Genomic DNA, 21,772 nt, shown 5'->3' on the forward strand with positions numbered 1-21,772 from the left:
AGAGAGGCTCACAGCTGGGGAGAGGCTCACAGCTGGGCAGAGAGGCTCACAGCTGTGCAGAGGCTCACAGCTAGGGAGAGGCTCTCAGCTGTGCAGAGGTTCACAGCTGGGGAGAGGCTCAGTTGGTTCACAGGAATCAAGAGGCTAAATCACTACTGGACACGGCAAGAGAGCTCAGAAAGCTACTAACATAAAAGTGTCTTGCACATTCTGAAAACCAAGGTACAAGTTAATATGCTCAGTATTTCAAAAAATACCACTTAAATTTTAGTTCTAGCCAGGCGAGGTGGTACATGCCTTTAATCTCAGCATTAGGGAGGCGGAAGCAGGCAAACTCTGTGAGTTCAAGGCCAGCCTGGTCTACAGAGCCAGTTCCAGGACAGCCAGGGCTGCACAGAAAAACCTTGTCTCAAAAACAAAACAAAACATTTTTTTTTCGTTCTAGGCAATGGCAAACATATTTAAGAACAAAAGAGTTATTTTCGATATTATCAATTTTATAAATTAGTAATGCCAATTATGGTCTACATGAACTGACCTTCACAGTCAGAGATGTGCATATCCATTTCATCCTGTGTAAATGTTTCTATTTCTGAATGATTCCCGTCAACATCTACAGATTCTCCCTCAGTCTTAGGAGTGACGGGAGTAATCTCATCATCCATTTCTTTCACTTCAGGATTTTCTGCTTCAGCTGGCATTCTGCTAACAAAAATGTAGCAATGAAAATTAGAACCGTTCTGGAAGACAAACAGCTTCCTTTCATTCAATTTGTTCATTTCAGCAATGAACAAACTTCATTTTCATTTTTTTCTAAGTCTTTTTTAAAAAACGTGTCTTACATTTCTGACATGGAAGGTCCTAGTTTTCATTTACTCCAAACTCTAGAGTAAGTTCAGCTTAGCTAATATTAGTGTCCTCACAAAGGAGTCTTCAGGTTATGTCTTGCTATGGTATTCATCATCATATGCAGGTCACTGTTCCTCCAAGGCTACTGTCCAAGGCTTAGCTAACATTAGTGTCCTCACAAAGGAGTCTTAGGTTAGGTTTTGTTATGGTATTCGTCATCATATGCAGGTCACTGTCCCTCCAAGGCTACTGTCCAAGGCTTAGCTAACAGAACGGCAATGCTGGAAGGTGGAAAAGCTCTGAGACGCAGGACTCCTGGGAAGGGTCATAGATCACTGAATATGTGCCTTTGAAGAGGGTTTTGAGACCTGGCCCCTTCCTCTTTCTGTTTTGTGTCCTGACCGGGAAGTGGTTGGATTCTCTCTACCATGCACTTCCATCATGACGTGCCACAGACCTAAAGCAGTAAGGCCACCAACCCTGGGTGGAACCTCTAACACAGTAGGCCAGAACAAACCCTTGCTCTGGAGGCTGGCTACCTCAAGTATGTCATTATAGTCACAGAAAACTAACTGTCCCAAAATACTACTACTGCTCTTACTGTTGCCTCATGGTAAAGGGGTCTTTCAGGAGGACACCTCCCTCGGGAGATACACACTAGATCAATATGGAAGAAACCTAGTTAACAAGGAACGGTCAAAGTACTTCAGGAGGCTTACTTTCTGTTCCTCTAGTTCAAAGAAATGCTCGTTCCTTCCCTTTGTAAGAGCTCAAGCCCTCCTCTTAAGCCAGCAGACTTTATTGAAAAGGAGGGTACACACAGCCACTTACCTCCAGACGCTCTGACAGCGTTCATTCTGGTCGTTTCTCCCCTCGGTTCCAGCCTGAGCTGCCGCTGCAGCTGGGCAGTCGTCGTCAGCGTCGCTCTCCTCGGGCGCCACGTGACAGTCAGTGGAATGATCCTCCAGCACCTGAAGAAAACCACTTACAGAATTCTGTATGGAGTATCGAACTGCTTTTTAAAAGCAGACTTTTAAATCATTCCTATGTTTTATAGAACTGACTGATTCTTTTATACGTTCATTAAGTATTTACTACATTTGTACAGCCAATTATTTGTTTTTAGAAGCAATGGTCAATTCTTCAGTCTACCTGGAAAAAGTAAATCTGACTTCCTAAACAAAGCACAGAAATCATAGCACTTGGCAGGCATAAGCAGGTGGATCTCTGAGGTTGAGGCCAGCCTGGCCTACAATGAGTTACAGGACAGCCAGGGCTACACAGAAAAACCTGTTTCAAAACAAACAAACAAACAAAAACCCCTATTCTTCCACATATGTAAGCTATAACAACTCTATTTTGGGGCCATAAAACAACAGTAGTGAATACAGGATGCACTCATTTTCCTGCCTGCCATTATAATGACATGTGGGAGCTGGGGAGGTAGCTCTGTCCTCCGGTCCCTTGCCACGTAAGCAAAGGACCCAAGTGTGATCCCTAGAACTCAGGTAACAAAGCCAGGTGTGATGTAATCCCTGCTGTGGGCAGGCAGAGGGAATCCCTGAGTTCCCTGGTCAGCCAGCCAACCTTCCCAGCAAGTTCCAGGCAAGTGAGAGACACTGTCTGAAAAAACTAGGTGGACAGCACTTGAGAAATGACATCTGAGGTTGGCCTCAGGCCTCTGTGCGTGTGTGCACACGCATAAACACAGACTAAAAGATACTTTGTAATTACAGAGTGTTAAAAACATGCATCTAAAAATACAAGTGCTGGGGTTAGAGAGATGGCTCGTTGTTAGAAGCACACTTATAATCAATAGTAAGCTCTGAGCGATTATTTTATAAGCAGCTGCAGGACTAGGTGAGATGCCTCTGGCCACACAACCTTTTCTGTCTCAAGAATGTAAGTAAAAACATCCCCTAGTACATTTGATGAAAACTTCAGTAATAAATGCCTGGTCACCTGGCCCCTTATATCAACTAACACGTGAAACTTACAAGAGAAAAAATACAAATGTAATTGAAGGGACTCTGGCCAGCCTGAGTGTGGCCAGCATGGCTCCAGCAGGCCTTGCCCTTCTCCCCCAGCCCCTCTGCCTGCTAAAGACTACATTCCTAATGCTAGCCTCCAAGGTGTGTTTCCTTCTTTGGCCACTTTCTCCTCCTGAGGCTGACTACCAAAGTCCAGCAATCAGAAGCCCCCCTTGGTTCACCTAATTAACATGCCCAATTAAAATTAAACACCTCATCCCAACACGGGTTTTCCCCCTTTACCTTTATAAACCTCCATTTGCCTATGGGCCATGTCTGTCTCCTCTCTACCCAGAGGCAGTCCTTTGTCCCTCCAGGACAAATACCCCTGCCCCCTTTCCCTGTACCCTTCATCTTCTCCCTCTTCCCCTATCTTCTGTACCACCACACTCCAGCCCATTCTAACCCAGACTTCCCTTCTTCTCTTAAAAATAACACCTGTGGGCTGGAGAGATGGCTCAACCATTAAGAGCATCTGGCTGCTCTTCCAGAGGTCCTGAGTTCAATTCCCAGCAACCACATGGTGGCTCACAACCATCTGTAATGAGAACTGGCTCCCTCTTCTGGTCTGCAGGCATACATATAATAAATTAATTAATTAATTAAATCTTTAAAAAAAAAAATAACACCTGCAAGGTCATTTGCTGCTGTGTTCTGCCTGAGTCAGAAAGCAGCCACTTTCATGGTTCTTTCTCTCTTAATAAAGGATCCCTCTGTGAGAACAGGTGAAGTTTGGGTGTGGGTTGTGCCTAATCCAGGGTCCGGGAGGGAGCTCACACTGTTTGGGGGTCTCCTTCAGCAATAGCATTTATCTGATTGTGGGGGGCAGTTGTTTTGAGACAGGGTTTCTCTGGGTAGTTTTGGTGCCTGTCCTGGATCTCGCTCTGTAGACCAGGCTGTCCTTGAACTCACAGAGATCTGCCTGGCTCTGCCTCCCCAGTGCTGGGATTAAAGTCATGCACCGCTACCACCACCCCCCGGCTTGTTTGTTTTTTGAGACAAGATTTCTCTGTGTATCCCTGGCTGTCCTGGAACTCTTGCTATAGACCAGGCTGGCCTGGGACTCAGATCCACCTGCCTCTGCCTCCTGAGTGCTAGGATTAAAGGTGTGTGCCACCACTGACCAGGCCACTGTTCTTTTATTAAAGAATGAAAGGAATCTCTTTAAGAAAAGAGTATACAGAGTATAATCAACACTGTCATTAATTTTCTTTAATAGATTTTTTTAGAAGTGCAAACAACAGTTTTCAACTAGAAGGGTACTTGCTCCATTTGTAGCAAGTGGCTGACGTAATTACCTTAGTAAGGCTGTTTTCTGCCCTATGTGCGGCACGGTAGGGTTGCTCCAGAAGCCAGAACGAGGTAAGAATGGCAGCTGCAGAGGTTTTGACGCGGATTACTGGACTGTATTTGCAGGACGACTGAGTGACTCCAGAGTCACAGAGGAGTCTTCGGTCAGACCACCGCACCATCCACTCCACCAGTCTCCCGACAGGGCCGAACATGCTCTCAAGTGCCGGAGGGAGGTCGTCCTGGGGGCTGGCCGCACTGCACTCAACTGCTCGGAAGCCGTACCCCCCAGTTTCAACGGACTTGGGAATCCAAAAGGAGTGCCTTGACGGCCTCCGCCTCACAGGCTTCTCTCCTTTGTCATCTTGAGTTCTATAAAGTGGCTTCTGCTTTAAGCCAAACAATCCCGCCTTTCTTTCACTTTTCGGGACCTCAGGTGGAGGGTTCTCTGAAGTGCTCGCTGACTGGTTACCTGGGCCTGGAGCTGAAAGTGCCTGGCTTTCTAAATTTGGGGCATGCACGCTGTTTAGAGAGAACAGTTTTTCACATTCCTGTGACTCAGGCACGACAGCGAAGCAAGACCCAGCTCTAAACACATTCTCGCTTCTGGTTTTGCTCTGGCGTCGTTTTAATGTTGTGTGCACATCAAAAAGTAAAGAGTTAAGCTCGTGTTCTCTAAGGTGCCCAGAAAAACTTGTCAAAAATGGAATGCCAGGATCACTGGAACAAAGGTCTCTTTCAAGAACATAACTCAAGAAGAGCTCAAGGAAGTTAATATATTCATCATCATCACGCTCAAATTCCCAAACACCAACTGTAGGAAGTGCTTTTTTCCCTAACATTTCATGATCTTCTTTCCTTTGGGAGCCTTCTTTCTGATTACATGTTTTCTTTTTATCACTGGGCTTACCAGCCAATGTCAATTCCGTATGACTTGGGGCATGTCTATGGTTAAAAAAAAAAAAAAGAACAAGATAAACTTAACCATTGTTTATTAAAATTGATCTTAAAAGGTTTTAAAATCATTTTCTGTATTGACCAAGTCATGTATCTTTTTTTGTGTTTCAATTCCCTATCTTTCAGATGAAGCATAATGAACTAACATCCTCTCTATGGAGCGGACAATTCTATAAGGTCAAAAGGACAGGGGCTGGAGAGATGGCCCCGCAGTTCAGAGCACTCGCTGCTCTTCCAGAGGACCCGGGTGTGGCTCCTGCCACCCATGTCGGGCAGCTCAAAACTCTTTGTAACTTCAGTTTCAGGAGATCAAATGCTTTCTTCTTATCTCCATAGGAACCAGGCACATGCCTTGTACACATACATACACATGAAGTAAAAATAACTATTTTTAAAAGTACACTATGCAAAGGGAAACTAGGCACTAAAAGATATTGAAGTGTTAAATTCACATAAAAAGTTCACTAGCGAGAGAGAACAGGAGTCTGGGAAGAGGGCTCAGTGGGTAAAGGCACTTGCTGCTGCCAAGCCTGAGCTTGATCCTGAAATCCACACAGCGGAAGGAGAGAGCGGATTCTCTCAACTTGTCCTCTGACCTCCACAGGAATGTCATGACATGTGCTTATTACCCCCATACACCAGAAATACACACATACACACACGCACGCACGCGCACAGACACGCACAAATAAATAAATAAATATAAAAATCATGAAAGTTCATTCAGAAGGTGAAAACGGTCCTCTAATAAAAAATTCAGAAAATCAAAGTCAACAAAAATCACAAGCCACCAATATGCATCTAGTGTTCCATGCTTCTCTTTCCACTGCCTCTTTCAACCCCAACCCACCTACAGTGTAAACAAGTAGCATAATTTCTTAAGTTCCACTACATAAACGCTTAGAGTCTTTTCAGAAAACAGTGAGAACACATAGCTGCTATGAAACCTGTTGACAGGCACCTTAGCTATCAGGCGCAATTGTCAAGTGACTTTTCAGTGCAGTTGTTAGATTCTCAGATCTCTCAGTACGAGAAAAGCTGTGAGGTACCTGGCCAGGGTGAATGCATGTCTGCTTACCCAGAATGCACCAAGCAGCCTGCAAAGTATGCCTATGTGTGCAAGCACAGCTGTTTTGTTAAACAAGCACACTATTAAAATGTCATTAGGTTCAAGTATGTTTGGATAGATATGATAATTTAACTCCAGATGAAAGTTATTATTGATGATATAGTTTTTAAGTCACAAGAGGACATATTGCATTGTAGTCATCAGGATCTTAATCAAAACAAAACCCAATGCCTTAACTCACAGGCTTGTACAACAAGCAAGAATTTATGAACAAGTTCTAAAGATAAGTGTGCAAGTTCCCTGCTGTGGGTCCTCAAACATAACGTGGCTAACTCAATCACATCCAACTACAGGTGGGTACCCCTCACCTGAAAATCTGGAGACCAGAAGTGTTTTGAGTGTAACTGAGGCTTTTGGGGGGGATGATACTGGCAAGTATATAATGAGATGTCTTGGGGCTAAGGCACAAGAATGGTAGTTTAGTGATATAACAATTATCTGTAATGTTCAAGGCCTTGGATTCTAGCTCCAGCACTAAAAACAAAACAAACGCAATCTTCATTTAAATTTCAAATAATCCCATAATTCTTATACCTAGTGGCCTAAAGGAAAGTCTATATAGTATCTTAGTGTGCCTCCATTTTTACTTTGACCTGTCATGGGCATGAATTTTCAACTTTCACTACTTTACTGGATTTTTAAGCTGAATTTCACATTTTAGGCTTTTAAATTAAGTATGTTCAACTTGTATTTAAATCTAAAGATTAGGGGCTGGAGAGATGGCTCAGAGTAAATGTGCTTTCAGAGTCTGAGTTATTAGAACATGTTCAACATCTGTAATGTGATCTGTCTTTGCACAGAACTGTGTAATAATAAAAATAAATTAAAAAAAAAAATCTAAAGATTAAGCTGGGCATGGTGGTTAGGCCTTTAATCCTAGCACTAACGATGCAGAGGCAGGCAGATCTCTGAGTTCGAGTCCTGCTAGGGCTACATAATAAGATCCTGTCTCAAAATACACACACACACAAAATAAATCTAAAGATTATTAAAAAAATAAAGAACCCAAAGTCCTCAATTGAACTGTCTATCCATTTGATTACTATCTTAGATGACAAAATCATTCTATAATCTCAGTAATATTTACAATGAATTCTTAAAATCTCTGTTAGTAAACTTAGTGTGAATGGCCGCCTGTGTAGCACGCACAGACAAGAACGTATGTGTGAGAAGAGTTGGCATTTATCTACTTTTTATATTGCTGAGGTTTCTGGATTGGAAATCAGCTCTTCACTTGCACTCTCTTCCAGGAGGAGAGGGCAATTGTACTAGGGGCTCCCAGGTATACCTTTGATAAAAGTGTATCCAAGTTTTTTCTTCAAAGGACACGGTTTCGGAGAACGTATCTGCATCGCTGTGCACCAGGGAGCTGCCCAGTTCTGTGAGTGTGCTTCTGCTCCAACTAGTCCCCAGGGAGAACCTGTCAGAAGCTGGAGCAGCATCTGGCTTCTCCTCTTCCTCTGGTTCCCAGATGTTCATCTCAGCAGCACCTATGTTCCTCTGCACACGTTTCAGGGCTTTCACCCTCACTTTATGGACAGAACGCATGACCACAGACATCAGTTCCTCAGTCTGAGGACCTAGGGAAAAAAGAACCAAAGACCTTAGGGGTCATCAAAATGTTTCAACTCACGATTTAAGGCCAGGCACAGTAGTAGTACATGCCTGTAATCCCAGCACCCAGGGGGCGGAGTCGGGAGGATCAGAACAGGTTCTGGCCAGCCTTGTCTACACAATAAGTTCCAGACCATCCACAGCTGCATAGCAAAGCTGTATCAAAGGACGGAAAGAAGGGAGGTAAAAAGGAGATGGATGGATGGATGGATGGAAGGGAGTGAGAGAGGGAAGAAGGGAGATGGAAGGGAGGGGGAAGAGAGGGAGGAAGAGAAGGATCTAATTCTGTCAGGGGACATAGAATTAAACTACTAAGGCTTATTTCCACATTCTTACAGACTATGTTTTTTAGTATTTGTTGGAAAGCTATGGACCATTAAAAAACACAAACAAAAAACAGGACTGCAGAAGCTGAATAAGGTCCATTAAGGAACAAGAAAAGGGAAAGAACTGAGATTTCCCCTCTCTCCTTTTTAAAAAGTGGATCCTCAGGGAAAAGAACTTTTGGGTAAGTCAAGTGTGGAAATGTGCATCTGTGCATCTTATACCAACTCAGGAGGCTAGGTCGGAGGATTACAAGTCAGACTAGAAACCAACCATCCAACCAACCATCCATCCAACCAACCAACCAACCAACCAACCCCCACACAGCTGAAGAAGGTACTTCCGATGCAGGTGTAATGGATGTTAGTATGACTCTCTGAAAGCTTCTGAAGCACTCCTTCGCCCTGACGGCCCGACTCACAAGCTGTCCAAGCCACAGACAGGCACCAATCCCATCTCTGTGTGCTTGCATCCCTCCGTGAGAAGCTACTATGTGAAGACAGCCGAGGCTGCTGGTACAGAACACCAAATCAGCCTACGTAAGGTCGATGACAAAGAGAAATTAAGGGTAGGAAAGTCTCTGCGAAACTGGTTTAGAGGAAGAGCCCACTAAAATGACTGGTTGCAGCTGTGAGCAGGTAAGGACTACGGCAAAAAATCTCAGGCCATGGTATCATTGTAAAGTACCTCAATGCAAGAAACGATCAAATAGGGGCTGGAGAGATGGCTCAGAGGATAAGAGCCCTGGCTGCTCTCCCAGAGGTCCTGAGTTCAATTCCCAGTAACCACATGGTGGCTCACAACCATCCTCAATGAGATCTGGTGCCCTCTTCTGGCCTGCAGGCACACGTGCAGGTAGAACACTTGTATACATAAATCAATCTTTAAAAAAATAAAATATAATAAAAGCAGCCTCATTTTCTTAAAAAAGAGATACAATTATGAATAAATAATGACAAAGAATATTTTCTATTCCTAGTGAAAGGGAAAAAAAGAAAGCAAGAGTATTTTTTAGCAGGAATTAAGGCTTTCTTATTACACGTAATGAGAAATAATAGCGAGGTTAAGGTTTCCAAGATTGTCTATTAAAAAGTTAAGCATTATTAATACACAGAGAATATTTCAGAAGATAGAAGTATCAAGAAATATGTAAGTACAACTGCACAGGGCACAACTCAAAGTACATAGCAGGCTGTACTTCTGGAAAGGAGAAGGAAGAAGACATTTATCATTTCATGACTGCTGTACTTTGGTGGCGGAGCACGAGCAAGAAGCCGAGAGGCTCCGGGTCTGTTCTCCATCATGGCAAAGAGAAGGAAAGGAGGAGGAGAGAGGTGAAATGGTAGGTTTTATGTTCTATACATTTTGCCACAATAAAAAAAATGAGGACATCTTGAATGTACAGGATAAAAATCAGAAACAAATAACTTGAAGCAAAGAAAAGAAACACGAGTTTTCAATAAACACATGAAGTATGTAAAGACCATATGCTCTATTTCATTTCATTTTTCAGGTGAAATTCTGCTGTGTCGACCAGGATGGTTTTGAAAGCATGGACTCCCCACAGGGCATCCTAGACTATCTGCTCATTTTATATCTGTCTCTTTCCTTGTTTAATCCTCTCTCAATACATATTGATCAAGTAGGTAATAGAATAACCTTTTTGCTTCTAAATAAGGAAATGAGGCCTAGAGAGATTGAGCAACGTGTCTAAGACATAATTACCAACAGAGCTATAACATGAAGTCAGCTCCATCTAGCAACAGACCAACATTAGCTCTGCAGTGGGGTAATGCGTCCACGGTCTCATTCTCTACCATTAGGAAGAGGCAGAAATTCAGGTACCTAGGGGGCAGGCGACAGATACTTTCAAAACAAAAGAGACCACTCAGCAGTAAAGAGCATCTGCTGCTCTTCCAGAGGACCAGGTTCAGTTCCCAGCATGCAATTCAGGCAATTCAGTTTCCTGTAACTCCAACTCTAGGGGAACTGAGGTCTCTAAAGGCACTTGCACACACATGGCATACACACATAAATAAAAATAAATCCCTAAAAAAAAAAACAGAGCATCTTCAACAATGTATCCATTAAACATGAGAAATAGCAAATACCTTTCACAACACCATGTCTGAGTCTCTGCTGAAGAGAGTGGTATTTTTCTCTTAAAGGAACCCTTATGGCCTCCGGATTGGGAAATGCTTTCACAAAAATTTCTGCTACCTTCAGAAAAAAAAATAATGTTTTATGAGCAACATCAGTCTTTTTCTTTTAATTCTTCAAACAGTTTAAATCAAAACATAAATGTCTACTTAATAATCTTTTGATGCTCAACAAAGCTACCAAAAATCAGCATGGGTTTTCTTTCTTCCTCTTTTATTATATTTTAAAGCATTTGACAAAATTATGTATTCAAGGTATAGGATATGATGATCTAATATATAATTCACATTGAGTATCTTAGCCAAACTAGCATGTCAATCATCAAACATAGTAATCACCATATGTGTGCACATACACTCTAAGGACACTTAAGATTTCCTTTATCAAATTTCAGGTAAATCATAGCATATCATTAACTAAAGTTTCCATGCTGTACACTAGCTCCTAGAACTAATTTATCTTAGAAATGCAAATTTGGATCCTTAAGTCAACATCTCCTCATCCCCTCCACTTTAAACAAAACAAAACAAAACAAAACAAGAAATAGTTTATTTTTCTCTATGCACTTAGAACCAACATAAAAAAATATCTACTGTGGAAAAAAATACATTGAAGTGGATCTGAGAGAGATCAGTCCATTAGCTACGGAACCGCTGTTCCAAGAAAAGAGAAGGTATTGGAGACTTGAGAAGAGAGGACGATGACTTAGAGAGGGATGACATGACCCCTTTTTACCGTACTCCCAACACCCCTACTTCCACACACCCCTAGCCCTGGGTCTACCGTTCTGCTCTCTGCTTCCACGAGCTTTAGTCCACCTGTGAGATCATACCTGTCTTTCTGAACCTGGAGGATATTATGCAAAGTGCTATCAGTCAGACAGGAAAAGGCAACACTACCCCTAACTAAAACAGAAATCCCTTAGGTCTATGATGCAGATTTAGTTTATTTTTACCAACACATTACCTTCCTGATTGGTGGCAGTTCTCCAATAAGGCTCAAAATTATATCCTGAATAAGTTCTTCCACATTAAAAAACCGAGAGAACGGCAGCATTCTACAGGCCCATTCCAGTGCATGAAAACAGTGCTCAACCACGCAAGAATCAAATTCCACTTCGAGGTCCTACGTGGATATGGAGAAGACTGTCTTTTCAGTTTACATGGACAGATCAGAATGAGTTCAAAAGAATACCGTACTACAAAGGGTAATCTCTTCTGTTAAGCAATAATTTTCCAAGTGAGGTTTATTTCTATCCTTGAGCTGATAAGTACCTTTTCTACCTTCACATTTTCTCTTGCCTTCTGATACTGCCTGCAACTGTAGGATAATTTATCCCGGATATGCAACATCCAGCACAAAGCACAAAGCTCTCTGAAGCACCCTAAAAACACAAACGGAAAAGAAAAGTATGTGTTACAGCCGTAGGTTATTTGTTTTCAAAGTAAATGCCTTTATTCTGATGGTTATCAAAGACAACTATGGGGCAGGGTAGACAGCTCAATGAGTACAGTGCTTCCTGCTCTGCAAGTGTGAGGATCGGAGTCCGGCCCAGGGCACCCATGCCAATTCTGGGAAAGTGTGGCACCACACTGTAACCCTAGCACTTAAGAGGTGGGGATGGGATGGGCAGTGGTGGCGCACACCTTTAATCCCAGCATTTGGGAGGCAGAGGCAGGCGGATCTCTGTGAGTTCAAGGCCAGCCTGGTCTACAGAGCCAGTTCCTGGACAGTCAGGACTGTTACACAGAGAAACCCTGTCTAAAAAAACAACAAAAAAAAGAATGGAAGCTCCCAAAGGTGGTTAGCTAGACTAACCAAATCAAGGAGCTCTGGAATCAATTGAGGCACCTCAATGTATGAGGTGGAGAGTGATCAAGAAAGATACCTGATGTTAACCTCTGGCTTCCGCACACATACACATGCTTGCATGGATGCACACATAAATATGTAAATATGAATATACACATTCACATGCCAAAACAACAAAACCAAAAGTGTGTTCATTGGAAACATATTCATATAAAAGTCATGGAGATCCTTCTAGAATTTTAATATATATTATTCTAGAATATTTTATAAATATCAGTTGCATAATGATATGAAAACAAGTTTACAGAGTAAATGATTTAATCTATTTACTTCTGATTTACTTGCCTTATAAATTCATAGTATATTGTAGATATTTTTCAATTCCAACACAAACTCTATATTTTATATTAGTCAGAATATCACTTATTTTTATAGCACTAAGAATTGAACCCAGGGCCTCATACCTGGCAGGCAAATTTCTAATTGTGTATGTCCCACAGGCTTTCATGCAAGAGTCAGTTCTCTTTCTACCATGTGGGTTCCAGGGATTGAATTTAGGTTGTCAGACGAGGCTGCAAGCACCTTAACCTGAAGAGCCATTACACAGGCCTAGAATACTAATTTATTAAAAAGGTCATATGGCCTGTGGGCATGGCTGTTCTCAGACCTGGCCCTGAGTTTTACTTCTAATGCTACAACACACACACACACACACACACACACACACACACACACACACACACACACACTTTCTCTCCCCCCCCCATGTCTTCCAAAGTTTTACTAACCCTTTAGGCCTGTCAAACATATAACTGAACACAAATTATGAACTAGAAATTAATTTACAAAAGAAAATGCAAACAAAGAACTAAATGGATAACATACTTAGTCGTAAGAAAAACATCTTGATGTTTTTGCCTGGGATGGTGGTACACATGTGTAACATCAGCCCTCAGAAGACCATGATAAGAGGATCATGAGCTCAAGGCTATCCTGGATGGTGGTACACATGTGTAACATCAGCCCTCAGAAGACGATGATAAGAGGATCATATCTCAAAACACAAAATCAAATAAAGACATATCAAAACAAAACTATCTGAGGGAGATGTTACTTCAAAAACAAGGGTTTATTAACATACAGCTGACAGGTTTTTTGTCACCAAATAAAATTTGGCATATTACTTCAAGAGAAAAGAGATGATTAAATTCATTAACTCAGAAAATATACTTCTGAGACTCTAAGGAAACATTTTAAAATACAAACAGAATCGATATGCCAGAGGCAACTTAATGTCTGCTAATAAAAGCCATAAAAAATAATTCATACTAATGTATAAAACATGGGAAAAGCCTACATAGAATAGGTTAAGTCAGGAAACGAAGTTGGTTCATCCGTACGGACAGGTTCAAAGCCTGCCCACTTTACAGTGTGGTAGTTAGTGGATGTTCACTGCAAATGACTATAAGAAAGACCTTCTTGAGTGCTCAAATTCCAAATTTAAACAAGGAAGCAACAATTGTCATACTTTGTTTTATATCATGAAATTTTAATTTACTACCATACACATACAGCATCTACAGACATACATGTCAGAGTGTCCAAGTGTAAACCCTAAGTAGAGTACCAAAGAGCAAACTAGAGTCAAGAGCTTGGAAACGTTCCCAGACCAAGTGAAGAGCACATTACAGTTGCTATGCAGCTGAGCTCTAACCGAGTAGCTCCTTTCTGACAAACCTAGTGCTTTGATGGAAACTTCATCAAGCCTGTGGTCTCCAGCTGCTCCAGGTCTGAAGAATGCTATCCCTCCTTTACAGTAATTAAGTAAGGATTCGGGGAAAGAGCTAAGTGAAGGCAGAGATCCCTTCGATCGAATCTGAAAAGAATGAGAGAATATGTTAATCATCAGTAGTCAACAAGCTTCACAGGAAACTACAAGACAAGGTAGACAAGAAAACCCACACAGAACATAAGCGGCATCGGTCCTCTGCTACAGCATCAGCAGACTGCAGTGAGCTGCACTCAGAGACTCAGCTCACAGATCTAACTCAGCATTCATTCACTACATTCTATCTGAAAAGAAAAAGGTGCCAAACCGTTTGCATGGTCTTGTCATTCAGTTCTCCTATATTCATCTGTCTTTCCTTACAGTTATGAGCAAGAAAATATTTAAATCTCATCTGAAATTAACTGTGCAGTACCTAAAACAAACAAACAAACAAAAAACCTTCTTAACTGGGTGGTGGTGGTGTACACCTTTGATCCCAGCACTTGGGAAGCAGAGGCAGGCGGATCTCTGTGAGTTTGAGATCATTCTGGTCTACAAAAAGTGAGTTCCAGGACAGTCAGGGCTGCACAGAGAAACCCTGTCTCAAAAAACAGACAGACAGACAAAAATCTTACTTACATATATAACTTTCAAAAAGTGAATCTATAAATGAGAGAAATGGAAAGTCATCAATTGACAAGTCCTAAAAAGCAATGACTCTAGGAAAGGACTATCAACAAAATGCCAAACTAGAAAAGAAGTTGATGGGTTGACGGAGAACTTGATGCAAGGTCTGACATGACCCAAATTCCTTAAGCTATTTCACTTTTAAAACTGTGGGGCCACAGCCAAGTACATGATAGTTACAAAGGATTCTTTTCAAGAAGATCTGAGCCCGAATATACTCAAAACTTCTGTAGCTCGGTGGGTAGATATCGACAAGTTTCCAGGAAATCAATGGGATGAACAAGTTGAATGGCATTAAATGAAGAAATGTGAAGGAAGGATCACAAGTGCAGAGTTCGGTACAGAATGATCACTCTGCTTCTCTAATACATCAAGGGCCTTTTCTTTTTAGGGAGGGAAGCTGTTATAGACATCAGGAGAAAAGGTGAGCAGGAAGTTTACAGTCTCCTTCCACCTGTCACTTCAAGAAAGGTGTGATCTGAGCCGGGCGGTGGTGATGCACGCCTTTAATCCCAGCACTTGGGAGGCAGAGCCAGGCGGATCACTGTGAGTTTGAGGCCAGCCTGGGCTACCAAGTGAGCTCCAGGAAAGGCGCAAAGCTACACAGAGAAACCCTGTCTCGAAAATCCAAAAAAAAAAAAAAAAAAAGAAAGGTGTGATCTGACCAAATGCTCTGTAAGCGTGCTAATGGCAGCCCCTCCATCAAACTCTTTACTAGAAGGATGGTGCTAAGAGGTAGACCAAGCAAGGAAATGGGAACTTCAGTCCTATGGCCGCATGAACTGAACTGGCAACAACCTGAACGAATCTGGAAATGGGTTCTCCCATCAGGACATGAGAAGGGAGCACAGCTCTGCTGTTACCCTTCAGTGGTTTTGCGCAGAACCAGCTTAGCTCACAGGACTTCTGATGCACAGAAACAGTGAAGTGAGGGGGCGTGGCTTTAAGTCACAATGCTGGCAATTTGTTAGCATGAAATAGAAAACTAATACGGTACAGATATTTAATTTGGTAACATTTTTTAAATTGGAATTAAAATTTAAAGACCTTTATATAGCTCATCTTTATAAGTGATGGCTACCTGGCTCGTTTTGCGATATTCAATTAGTCAACCATAAATAATAACTAATTCAAGAACTTTTTCATCAACACCTCTCCCTCCCTTCCTCCCTCCCTCTCCCTCTGGAGTCCTCACCTTCTATTTCCCCTTTTCCAGACCTTGGAAACCACTGCCGACTTTTTGTCTTCATTGTAATGACAATGAACGCAGTTTAACCTTTTTAATCCTCATTTTTCTCTTTAAAAAGCCTAAACAGGCCAGGCATCATGGTGAACACCTTTAAATCTCAGTGCTCAGGAAGCAGAAGCATGTGGATCTCTAGGAGTTGGAGGCTAGTCTGGTCTACACTGGAAGTACAGGTCAACCAGGGCTGCATGTGAAACATCTCAAAACCAACAAAAGCTAATTGGAGGCTAAGGAAACGGCTCAGTTGAGAAAGTGTTTGCCATGTGAGAGTCAGGACCTGAGTTCAGAGCTCCAGGATCCACACTAGGCAAGACACAGCATGAGCTTGTAATCTCAGTGCTCTTAGGCCAAGAGGGCAGGTGGAGATGGGAGCATCGCTGGACTCTTGAGGGCCAGTTAGCCTGGCATATGCTGTAGCAAATTGTCACAAATAAGGAGTAAGATGAGGACTGACACCTGAGGTGTCCTTGGACCCTCTTATGCACACGGTGGCAAGCACACACCAGCTTTCACACATACAAAACACACGCAGACATATATGTAACACATACATAAAGTTGGGTTTTGGTTTTATGGTTTTGGTTTTGGTTTTTTGAGACAGGGTTTCTCTGTGTAGCTTTTGGAGCCTGTCCTGGATCTTGCTCTGTATACCAGGCTGGCCTCGAACTCACAGAGATCCACCCGCCTCTGCCTCCCGGGTGCTGGGGTTAAAGGCGTGCGCCACCAATGCCTGGCTTTTTGTCTGTTTGTTTGTTTTAAGATTTTTAAAAACATGGTGGCACATGCCTGCTGAGCTGAATACTAGTTAGTACTCAAAAACCTGATTTAAGGCTAGCCTGGGCTATACAATGAGATGTTTGTCCATCTGTGAAAACAAAAACAAAAGCAAAAAAACAAACAAACAAAACCCACCAATTTTCAAAGCTAAGGACTTGCAAGTGGATAATGAAACAGATCCAATACCTGCTCAGCCTGAGCACATGTGAGTCAGCAGATGTCAGGTTGAAAGGGCATGGAAGGCCCAGAATCAAACTGCACATCTCAGAAGACAGCAAAGGAAATCCTAACCAGTGAAAAAGACTCCTGGTAGTAAACAGCCCAGAATTCACTCTTAATTTTCCATGCTTGGAACCCCTGAGGTTGCCACAAAACACAGATTTTACCTCTGGAACAAGTGGGGGAGAAGAAGTCCTAAAAAGAAAAAATCTTCCATGATTCAGGGGTGGAAAGAGTAGGAAGAGTCTGGAAGAATTTACTAGATAGTGACACCTTCTATTTTCATAAGGGCGAGCTAACCCACAGACTTACTTCACAGTGGTATCTCTCAGCCAGAAAAACCTGGCCTGAGTGAGAAAGCACTTGGCACAGCACAGAGGCCGTACACAGCACTTGAATGACCAAGTCAGTCCATACCTTCTGCATGACTTTTCTTGCCCACCTCAGCTGCAAGATGTACCACTGCGCTACAGAAAAGGAGCATCGAGCTGCCCGGAAAAGCAGGAGAACTCGCTGCAGGATTCCAGACAGCTTTTGGCGATTATCTTTTTCGGCCTTTAAAAGAAGATTGTCACCATGTTCCTGAGGACAACAGAACAGTTATCGATTACTTACACAGCTGTGTGGTATATTACCTAAGACCATACTTTGCTGGAAACCAGAAGTTAACTTGCATTTGTAACAAGGTCACTATTATCAGGTTATTTTAAAGTAGACAAATTCAACGTGAACTAAGAGAAGGCCGCACTGTGCTTACTTCACTAAGAACAGCTGGCTGGGGGCAATACAAGGGAGGTGCTGGAAGATACAGGTCGACGGGCACTAAGCCCCACAGCTTCCTACTCAAGTCCTTGGCAGAGTCCACCAATAGCAGCAGCGTCTCTGAAACAATGTCTGCGTCCGCCATGACTGACGCTTTCAGCACTTCTTGCACAGACCCAAACAGCACATTAGCATCTTCTTCCTCGATGGGATCTATCAAACATGATCAAGGTAACATTAGCCAGGTGTGGTAGCTCATGACTGTCGTCCTAGCTCTCAGAAGGAGCCCAAGGCAGGAGGAAGGGATCAGTGTTCAAGGTCACACTGGGATAACAACATGACCCCATCTCCAAGATAACAGTAACTATAAATGTACGTACAAAACACACAGAATGTAATTCCAGTGTGGCTGCTTTGTTTCGGTTTTGGCAATGCTGAAGACTGACTTCAGGGCCTCTTACAGGACAGCAAGTGTTCTACTACTGAGTGGTATCCCCATCCCACAATCTGTTTTCACCCGACACCAGTTTTCCTCCTTCTTGTGGTGCTCAGGATCAGACCCCGAGCAAAGCACACACCAGGCAAATGCTCTGGCACTCAGCCAACACTCCAGCCCATCTGGCATCAGTGTTAGGTACTCCCATGAGTACGTATAAATATTCTCAAGTTTTTGATAATTTTGTCAAGGTGTTCATATTTCAAAATATTCGTAAGTTTTTATAATAGCACAGGTTTATATGAACATGATATACTTAGAACACATGTAGGTAACACACCTGTAAATTGCTTATATTTTGAGCTCTTTTCATTTTTTGCTTCCAAAGGGACTGGCTGACCTAAAAAACACTGCAGTTTTTCCTGAAAAATCTGTGCTGGTATCATATTTAAGGGTAGGTCCATACCCTTTTTCTTGGACCTGAAATGACATCAAATTAAGAGAAATAAAATTTGGGGAAAAGAAAAGACTTTACATCAAGAAGTAAATGTATTTAAGAAAATATGGAGTCACTTGCTTTGTACATCCTACTTACAGAAAGCAAACCCCATGTTAAGGGTTTTCAGAGGATACAGTATCTCTCCATTCTCACTGCCACCCTTCATAAGTACTCTACCCAAAGTAAGCCACAAGTTCTTTGCCAGATGCTTTTGCTCACACTTAGGACGGCCTCCCTACCCTCCAGCGTGCATCTGAAAGCACACCTCCCACAGGGAAGAGTTCTGGCCCTCCCTCACTGCTATCACCATTCTCTCTATCACGACACTGGAAGCTGTCTCACACACTGCAAAAGTGACAACGTTTTGTCCTATTTATGACAAAGTCTAAGCACCTTAAAAGTTTACATCCATTAGAATGCCTGTCACAAAGCATTGTGCTGATCAGTTACTTAATAAATACATGTTGGATCATTGATTGAAACTACATAAAAGACTGTCCATGGTGACATAACAAAAGAAACCCTGTCTCGAAAACAAACAAACAAATAACGAAAAATGAGAGATTAGTTTACTGAGCCTAAGCTCAAACTCCCACTGAGGTCCTGCAGGCCCACAATGCCGGCACTCAAGAGGCGGAAGCAGAAGGACAGTGAGTTTGGAAGCAGCCTACACTACGCAGCATGATCCTATCCAGAAAGAAGGGAGTGGGGAATTGCAAGGCAGGAGTGAAGAGACAGTGTAAGGGAGAAAAGAAAGTAAAAGAAAGGGCAGGAAGGGAAAGAAAAAACAATGTCCAAATCCCATGTGGGATAAACTCCCCAACTATCTAATTGCCTTTTTAGGATATTCCTAACCTAAACATGCTAGGTAAGTGCGTCAGCAAAAATCAGTAAGCCGCTGAGCATTGTCCAACACAGTAATCACAGATAGTATTAGCTTTTACTTTAAAGTGAGAGTTCAACTCTCTGGTGTCACCAGCCACATTTCCAAACTCCAACAGTTACTGCAGCTGGAGACTACCACACTGTGCAGCAGGGACAAAAACATTAGAAAGAGGTCCTATCAGACAATGCAGAAGGAAGGATTCCACATATGCAAATATCAACAAGAAGAAAATGTAAAATACTAAGATGCTATGATTGTGCAATACTTGAAGTTTGTCCAGAAACCCATACCCTGGGCTGCTGGGATAGCTTAGCAGGTAAAAGCACCTGCTGCCAAGTCTGATGACCTGACTTCAATCCCTGGAAGACATATGGCAGGAGAGAGAAATGACTCCCACAACTTGTGCTCTGACCTCCACATAGGCACTATGATATGTATGCACCCAAATGCATATAAACAAACAAACAAATACATAAACTTTGAGAATTCATACCTCACAAAATTGCGATTATGCTTACTGAAAACTTGGAAGGCCACACCAATGGAAACAGATGTCTTCCAGTCTCCAAGTTTATGTGCCAACCACACAGCCTCTGGAATCAGGCCACCAATAAATAACAATTCGAGAGCATATTCAACTGTCCATACATTTGAGAGATTCTGATCTCTAACAAAACTGGCCACCTTAGAGTGTTGTAGAGGAATAAGTCGTAGGGAATGCTCTGTGAGTGAATTAGAGAAAATGATATGACAATTGCATACATGTACTCCAACTCATGCCTCCTTACCTAATTAAATTTCTTTAGTTAGTATCTTCCAACACAACAATGAGGAGGCATACAGAATGAAATAAAATACCCTCTAGAACAGTTTTGTTAAGACTGAAATATGTGCTTCCTTAAATGTGTTATGCATAAAATACAAACATTCTTAAAAGATGAAGAAACACAGCAGAAATAGAGTAAGTGCATTACACAGCAGAAAGGGGAACACTGTGGGTTAGATAAAATGTGCATACGTATGAACCAGATCGGGCCCTCAGAGATGGCTCAGTGCTCGAGAGCACAGGCTGCTCTCCCAGATCAGGGTTCATGACCGGCACCATGACCAGCAGCTCACAATCATCTGTAACTCCAGCTCCAAGGGACCTAATGTCCTCGTCTGGCCTCCCTGGGCACTGTGCTCACATCCACATACCACACACAAATATACACATGTACATAATTAAAAATAAAATACAGCTTTAAAAATGTATTCAGAGCCGAGCGGTGGTGGCGCACGCCTTTAATCCCAGCACTCGGGAGGCAGAGCCAGGCGGATCTCTGTGAGTTCGAGGGCAGCCTGGTCTACCAAGTGAGTTCCAGGAAAGGCACAAAGCTACACAAGAGAAACCCTGTCTCAAAAAACCAAAAAAAAAAAAAAAAAAAAAAAATGTATTCAGAACTATTCAGAAATATGTTCCTACTTTTCAAAGCAGATTATGAAATCTAAAAGACAAATTATCTCATTTTACATTATCCATAGAGCCAAAAATTTTTTTTAATTTCAGAAAATATTCGAAACATATTAGTTTTCATCTAAAAAAAAAAGAAAAAGAAAGAAAAAAGGACTAGGGTCTGGGGAGAGTGTTTAGTCAATAAAGTGCTTGCCTTACAGACATGAAGACCTGTTTGAGCTCTAGAACCCACATTAAAAAAAGGCAGGTTGCCCGAACTGATGACGCATGCCTTTAATCCCGTACTTGGGAGGCAGGGGTAGGTGGATCTCTGTAAGTATGAGGCCAGCCTGGTATACAGAGTTTCAGGACAGCCAGGGCTGTTACATAGAGAAACCCTGTCTCGAAAAAAAAAAAAAACAAAAAAATAAATAAATAATTTTTTTTTTAAAGGCAAGCATGCTTGTGTGTGCTTGTAATCTCTGGACTGAGACAGCATAGATACAATGGCCCTGAGTTGTGGGGCCACCAATCCAGTCTATTTGGTGAGAGACCCTGTCCCAACTCAAAAACAAACACAAAGAAAAAAATGGGTAAAGCCAGGCAGCAGTGGCGCAGGCCTTTAACCCCAGCACTAGGGAGGCAGAGGCAGGCTGATCTCTGTGAGTTCAAGGCCAGCCTGGTCTACAGAGTGAGTTCTAGAACAAGCTCCAAAGCTACACAGAGAAACCCTGTCTCAAAAAAAAAAAAAAAAGAAAGAAAGAAAGAAAGAAAAAAAGAAAGAAAGAAAGGAAGAAAGAAAGAAAAGAAAAAAATGGGCAGATAGTGCCTGAGGAATCACACCTGAGGCCTTCTCTGGCCTCTGCATATACATGAATGTGTGCACACCTGC

At 42.3% G+C, this 21,772-nt stretch overlaps 1 protein-coding gene across 8 annotated transcripts in view; it reads right to left on the reverse strand.

Moving 5' to 3' along the window:
• The window catches only part of Cplane1 (ciliogenesis and planar polarity effector 1), a 95,347-nt gene that overhangs the window by 48,246 nt on the left and 25,329 nt on the right, over positions 1 to 21,772 (reverse strand). For 7 of the 8 annotated variants that reach the window (XM_037209399.1, XM_037209400.1, XM_028875606.2 and 4 more), the window contains 12 exons: positions 19,939 to 20,167; positions 18,401 to 18,540; positions 17,620 to 17,837; positions 17,280 to 17,444; positions 13,903 to 14,041; positions 11,628 to 11,737; positions 11,320 to 11,478; positions 10,305 to 10,413; positions 7,544 to 7,835; positions 4,178 to 5,114; positions 1,681 to 1,820; positions 539 to 705 (listed from right to left, as the gene is read on the reverse strand). In XM_037209399.1, coding sequence (XP_037065294.1) covers positions 539 to 705; positions 1,681 to 1,820; positions 4,178 to 5,114; positions 7,544 to 7,835; positions 10,305 to 10,413; positions 11,320 to 11,478; positions 11,628 to 11,737; positions 13,903 to 14,041; positions 17,280 to 17,444; positions 17,620 to 17,837; positions 18,401 to 18,540; positions 19,939 to 20,167 — 2,805 coding nt within the window. The remainder of the gene's footprint in view (positions 1 to 538; positions 706 to 1,680; positions 1,821 to 4,177; positions 5,115 to 7,543; positions 7,836 to 10,304; positions 10,414 to 11,319; positions 11,479 to 11,627; positions 11,738 to 13,902; positions 14,042 to 17,279; positions 17,445 to 17,619; positions 17,838 to 18,400; positions 18,541 to 19,938; positions 20,168 to 21,772) is intronic. The other variant, XM_037209398.1, reaches the window with a different exon arrangement.

This window comes from Peromyscus leucopus, chromosome 11 (genome assembly GCF_004664715.2).
Source record: "Peromyscus leucopus breed LL Stock chromosome 11, UCI_PerLeu_2.1, whole genome shotgun sequence".
NCBI classification, from domain to species: domain Eukaryota; kingdom Metazoa; phylum Chordata; class Mammalia; order Rodentia; family Cricetidae; genus Peromyscus; species Peromyscus leucopus.